This window comes from Elephantulus edwardii, unplaced genomic scaffold, assembly GCF_000299155.1.
Source record: "Elephantulus edwardii isolate Elephantulus edwardi_28Jun2011 unplaced genomic scaffold, EleEdw1.0 scaffold00130, whole genome shotgun sequence".
Classification (NCBI taxonomy): Eukaryota; Metazoa; Chordata; class Mammalia; order Macroscelidea; family Macroscelididae; genus Elephantulus; species Elephantulus edwardii.
Genome location: NW_006399880.1, coordinates 7,918,218 through 7,924,967, shown reverse-complemented (window position 1 = coordinate 7,924,967; position 6,750 = coordinate 7,918,218). Strand labels below are relative to the sequence as shown.

Sequence of the window (6,750 nt, the reverse complement as noted above, 5' to 3'; positions counted from 1 at the left end):
GACCCAGCTATTCCACTGTTTGGAATATACCCCAAGAAAATAAGAACTGAGGCACAAATGGATGCTTATACACCAATGTTCCAAGCAGCATTATTCATCATAGCAAGAACACAGAAATAGACCAGGTGTCTGATGACAATCAAATGGATGAGAAATTATGGTACATTCACAATGGAATACTATGCAGCGCGCAGTTATTTTGTAACTTACTATCTAACTTGGGAGGATCTAGAGTCCATTATGCTGAGTGAAGTAACTCAGTCCCATAAGGACAAATATCGTATAATACCATTATTGTAGAATGAGTATGAATATCCAAGAGGGGGAAAGATGATGGGTAAGGATGGGGGGGCGGTTTTATCATAAGGTCATACAATGTGAACAAGGGGGTGAAGGTAATGGGAAAGATGCAGTGTGTAAAACAATGTATTAGAACTTTGTAAATAAACCTGTATTTAAAAAAAAAAAAGCAAACAAAAACCAAACAAACAGACAAACAGTAATTATAGCTTGATTGGCTCCACAATCAACACTCTTGGCACCAGCAGTCAGGAAATCAAAAGACAAATTGCTCTGGGGATAGCTTCTGTTAGAGACTTCTCAAAAGTGCTGAAGAGCAGCAATGTCCATCTAAAAACTAAGGAATGCCTAATTCAGGCCATGGTCTTCAAAATTACTTCCTATGTATCAGAGAGCCAGAAAATGACCAAACATGACAGAAGAATATATTCCTGTGGTGTTAAAGTTAGAATCTTTTTTTAGCCATTACTGGTAGCTGCCTCTGGTGTCCAGCTACCTTAATAGAAAATCTTGCAAATCAACAGCTGTGAAACTAAGATAAAAGAAAAAGTGCCTCCCACACTGGGCAGCAAGACTTGAGATGAGAAAGACTTGTGCTAGCAGGACTCTGGCGAGAGAGAAACCCTGGTAATGGAGGGACTGGCATTCCTGTGAAGAAATGGTGGTAAGGTGTAACCTGAAGCTTCTTGTATCTGTGCTGGCCACAGTTAAAGGTCTGGCTATCCTTGCCAGACGTTTGAAAGAGAAGCAGACTTATAATTGTTCTGAGATAAACCTTGCTGGATGACTTGGTTATAACTACTCTGAGGCTAACCCTGCTGGATGATTTTATTTGACTGCTCAACTGAAATTGGACCCTGGACTTATTGAGGCCTTAGAGCTAATTGTGCCTTAGAACTATTGGGCTAAATCCTGGATTTGTATTGTCATATATTCTTTGCCTCCCCTACGCACTTTCCTAATAAACCCTATTGTTGACACCACAAAAAAAACCCATCATGTCCAAGCATGAATGCAAGAATGATTCAACATAAGAAAACCAATCAATGTAATTCACCACATTAACAAAACAAATAACAAGAACCATATGACCCTAGCAATTGGTACAGAAAAGAAATTTGACAAAACTTAACACCTCTTCCTGATTAAGACAATCAGAAAAGTTGGAATACAAGAGAATTTCCTCAACATAGTGAAAAGCATATATGCAAAACCAAGAGCTAATATCATTCTCAATAGAGAAAGACTAAAAGCATTTTCTTTGCAAATAGGGACAAGCAAGGATGCCCACTGTCACCACTTCTATTCAGTATTGTATTGGAAGTACTTGCTAGGGCAGTATGACAAGAGAAGGAAACAAAAGGCATCCAGATTGGCAAAAGGCATTCGGTCAACGGGATGGGCTGGCTACCAGGTGGGGCAGGGATCTGGAGCAGCCTGGTTCTACAGAAGTTTGATCTTGTTTTCAGGGAGACATAATGGGCAATGTTTATTAGTCATTGGGAGTGAATTGATTGTATCCTGCTCCTATTTAAAAAAGTATTTGGTTTTAATTTTGGTCAACCATTCTTATAAGTGGTATAGCACTGTTCTTTCCATTTGCTGTACAGAGGTAACTTGTGGTTGCTGTGATTTTAAACATTGTGACACTGATGTGTCAAATGTAATAATTATTACCCATGGAGGACAGCATTTGATGGAGCTCCCTGATTAAAACAAGCTTGGAAGCAGAAGTGGCATCCACTTCCGAAACAGCTTGCCTCTGGAAGCTCTATGAACTTGGATAAACAGTAAAAGTTATACAAGTGTTCAGGTCTTTTGTTCATAGGGTCACTATGAGTAGTCTATGACTTGATGACACTAACAACAACAATAGATTGGCAAAGAGATGATTAAACTATCGATATATGCAGATGATATGATAGTGTACACAGAAAACCCCAAAGACTCAACAAAAAACCTTTTTAGAGCAAGTAGATTAATTTAGTAGAGTGGCAGGAAACATCAATATCCAAAATTCTGTGGAATTCCTCTACAGTAACAAAGAGAACTCAGAGAAGGAAACCAAGAGAGCAATACCATTTACAATAGCCAACCACAAATTGAGATACTTGGGAGTGAACCTAAATAGAAACACAAAAGACCTATACAAAGAAAACTACAGAGCAGACACAATAAAAGACTTAAAAAATGAAAAATGTTCCCTATTTGTAGAGAGAGAAAGAATGAATATTGTGAAAATGATACTCTTACCAAAAGCAATCTACATGTTCAATGAAATCAAGATAGATACCAAATTTCTTTTTTCAAGAAGACTGAAAGGAAAATTGTCAAGTTTATTTGGAGTGGACAGAGACCCCAAATAAGCAAAGCACTTCTAAAAAACAAAAATGAAGTGGGAGGTATAGCACTCTCTGACCTCAAAACCTACTACACAGCAGTAGCAACTAAACAGCATGGTACTGGTACAATGACAGGCACATAGACCAGTGGAACAATTGAGAACCCAGAAATGGACCCAGCTATCAATGGTCAACTGATATTTGACAAGAAAATAAAACTTATCAAATGGGGAAATGATAACCTCTTCAACAAATGGTGCCAGGAAAACTAGAATTCCTCCTGCAGAAAATGGAAACAGGATCCATATACAAAAATCAACTCAAGGTGGATCAGAGACCTTGGAATAAAGGACAAAACCACAGAGCTCATAAAAGACCAAACCGGGACCAAGTTTAGAAGGCCTAGTCCATGGTAAAACAGGACTGCCAAATACAGCCAGAAATGCACAATCTGAAAAGGATAAAATTGATGAGGGGGCCTTCTAAAGATTAAATCTCTGTGCTCATTAAAAAATTTTCCCAACAGAGTGAAAAGAAAACCTATTGACTGGGAACTTATATTTGGCAATACCATCTCAGACAAGGGTCTCATAATGATAGTTTACAGAATCATTCAAAGCCCCCAGAAGAAAAAGACTAATAATCCAATTATAAAATGTGCAAACAACATGGAAAGACTTTTCACAGAGGAGGACATATGGATGGACAACAGACACATGAAGAAATGTTCCAAATCACGGGCAATAAAAGAGATGCAAATTAAAAACCACAATGAGATAACATCTTACCCCAGTAACAGTGGCAGCATTTAGCAGGGCTGTAAGTAATTAATGTTGGAGAGGATGTGGCAAGATAGGAACTCTTTTACGTTGTTGGTGGGAATGTAAAATGATACACCCTTTCCAGGAGGCATTTTGGTGCTTCCTCAAAAAGCTGAATGTAGAAATTCCATTTGACTCTGTTATTCAACTGCTTGGACTATACCCTTAAAAACATGAGAACTTAGGCACAAACAGACCTGTACACCAATGTTCATAGCAGCGTTATTCACCATTGTAAGAACATGGAAACAGCCCTAATGCCCAAACACAATGGAATGGATTGAGAAATTATGGTACAGTCACACAATGGAATATTATGCAGTATTCAAGAGCAATGATTTTGTAAATTACTACCTAACATGGGTAGTACTAGAGAGCATTATGCAAAGTAAATTGACTCAGTCTCAGAAAGGCAAAAACTGTTTAAGACCATTATTGTAGAATGAGTATGAGGATCGGGGCGGGGCGGGGGAGAGAGCTTAATCATAGGGTCACACAATTTGATGGGTGGTGGGAGGGATGGGTAAAGGAAATGGAAAGACCTGGAAATAAAAAAAACCAACAACCAAACAATGACTCTGAACTTTGTGAGCTTGTATGTAAACCAATATAAAGTAAAAATAAAAGATGGGCAGAAGATGCATTACTGATAACTGGTGACTGGAAAGCAAAAGTGGGATAGAGTGAATAAGTGCTTTAATCTCTAGATGGTGTAAATGCTTAACTAAACAGACTGCAAACTAAAATATTGGCTTGTTTACCTACTTTCAAGTTGTCTTGGAAAAAATGCCCAATATTCTGATTCCAAAAATACTGGCTATTAACAACTTATGGAGTGCAATTCTACTCAATACACATCAAATTATCAAAAGTCAAAATGACAGTACAGCATTTCCTCCCACATTTTTTAAGATCAAGAAGAAAAGTTTACTGTGAAGAGGAAAGGAAGTTGAAGAACTAACTCATTCCATTCAGCGTGTACTTCTGAATTAGTTATTTTCCCTCACTGTGGCTCAGATTCTTCATATGTAAAATTGGGACAGCATAATGCCCATCTTAGAGGCTATTGATGAGGATAACGTAAGATAAGCACATTAAACACTAATATGTGGACGCACACGAATCACTCAGACACATGCATACACTTTAATAAAGCAACTTCAATGGCTTTCCTATCTGAAAATAAGAAAAAGAAAACACAAATGGTTCTGCCCAGCATCACTCAAGTGCAAACTGAAAGAGCTGAGATTATGTCAGTATGAAATGCGCTTATTAAAGTGGGTGACTGATAGTAAACATCCAATAAATTGTAGCTATTTATATTAGTGCAAAGCACTTATGACTCTGCTCTCTACACAAGAGACATTCTGTAAATGTCAACTGGATTATTTGTCTTGCTGGGAAAATAAGAAGTGCCCCAAAGCCCCAAAGGTTTCCATTCTTCCACTAACCCATTCCCTAGTCACTGAATTGTCATCATATCATCCTAGCCCCTGAGCAAAAGTGAGAGTATGAATTCATATATTGGCATTGTCCATATTCTCTCTCCTGAAGCCTAGTCCTTTGAAAAGGCGACCATAGTTATTTATAATAAAACTTCTTTATGGCTTGTTTGCCCTCTAAATTCCCTGTGCTCTTTAAGGCAGGCTGCTGACATGTCGTGAGGCCTGCCAGGTGTTAGCTCCTGTGCTGGGATGATATTTAACTGAGAGAGAAAGGCAGGGTGGCCAGTAAAGGAGAGGAAACAGAGAAGGCTCTTGTTGGAAGCCATGCCTGGTTTGAGGATTAGACACATAGCCAGACATTAGATAAGCAGGCAACTAATTTTAAAAGCCTGAACTGTATAGACATTTGAGAGTAGTGAAGTCCTCAGAACACTGCTTCTTTGAAGTCTCTTCAGTTCACCTCCCATAAAGCAGCAACAATTTACTGTGACCAGTCCCCAGGCAGAAGCTCTCCTTGCCATGAATACAGTCTGTCATCCAGTCACTACAACAATGAGAAGAGGCTGCCTCCTTTGCCATGCTCTACTGCCTCAGGGACAAACTAAAATCTAGAATATATTCTGAAACTGTCAGACCTGGGAGGAAACGTAAAGAATGGAGTGTTGTTTGGTGTGATGGTCGGGAACCAGCTGGATCTGAATGCCCTGGCCCTCTTGCCACAAGTGCAGATCCTGTGGCCTCCCCACCTATACACGTGCACCAGAACCCTTGTGTTGTGGGCCTAGAGAATGCATTCTATCAAGTTCCCTCAAGTTTTTCTCATGCACAATGGGGCTTAAGGGGTAGAGAAAGCAGGACAAAAAGAGTCCCCCACTCCCAATGCTGGGGGAGATGGAAGAATTATGTTCAGTTCTTTTGTTTCTCAAATAATTTTTTTTTCTCTGCTCCTCTCTCTTTTTAAAACCACATCATGTTTCCTTTGGCTTCACTAAAATTGAGGGAAAAAAAGTTCTTCATTATCTGTGTACTGGAGATAATAAGGAGCAAGGTTTAGCTGAGACAGGCAAAAGACTAGCCTGATTCGTTTTCACACTAAGAAAAATCCATCTTGGAGGATATACACATTAAAATTTAATAGAGATATTAAAGAATAAATGGTAGTCAAAACAGAATAAGGATGTTTATTTGTGACTTCTAGCAGATGGTTGAGAAGCTTGCTTATTAAGCATCTGTAGGCTTAATGGTGATGGAAGCACTGTGTAGGTATACTCTCCCAATTTTTGTGCTATCTGGCTTCCTAAATCAGGTGGTAGTTTTTGTTTTGGAGACAGATGATCATCCTAATGAGGAGACTATTTTCATCCTGTGTTCTGTGCTCAGGGCCCTCCAGCCATGCACTACACAATCTCAATGTGAAAGGATTGCTGATTCTTTGGCAATTGGCAGTTGGTTGGGGCGGTGGGCAGCATGTGCACATGGCCAGAGTCACTCGTAAGGCTGCGGCCTCAGCTAGTACTCACTCACCTTGGACTTCTCTTGATGCAGCTCAATCTGAATGTCGGTGAGCTTGGTCCTGAGGTCTTCGTTGGCAGCTTGAAGGGCAACAATGAGCGCCTCGGGCTTTTCGCCCTTGTTTCGCCCTTTCTTGGACATTGTTCCTTTCTAAATGGAGTCTGTCAGTTTGTAATTCCTCTCAAACAGGGGCTGCCATGTTACTGTTTCTTATCCTTGAGTGTGATGTGTCAGCATCTACTGCGTAGTGCTCCTTGGTAAGGACTCCTCAACCGCTGTCTTGGAAGCCCTGAGAAAAAGCAGACACAGAGATGATTATTATTATTATTA

At 39.6% G+C, this 6,750-nt stretch overlaps 1 protein-coding gene across 4 annotated transcripts in view; it reads right to left on the bottom strand.

Annotated features, from left to right (window-relative positions):
- The window catches only part of JAKMIP2 (janus kinase and microtubule interacting protein 2), a 276,562-nt gene that overhangs the window by 93,155 nt on the left and 176,657 nt on the right, over positions 1-6,750 (bottom strand). For 2 of the 4 annotated variants that reach the window (XM_006893727.1, XM_006893729.1), the window contains exon 1: positions 6,433-6,715. The exons of 1 other annotated variant lie outside the window; for it this stretch is intronic. In XM_006893727.1, the coding sequence (XP_006893789.1) occupies positions 6,433-6,561 (129 nt within the window). In that variant the 5' untranslated portion in view covers positions 6,562-6,715. Of the gene's footprint in view, positions 1-6,432; positions 6,716-6,750 lie in introns of those variants that run through there. One more of the 4 variants, XM_006893728.1, reaches the window with a different exon arrangement.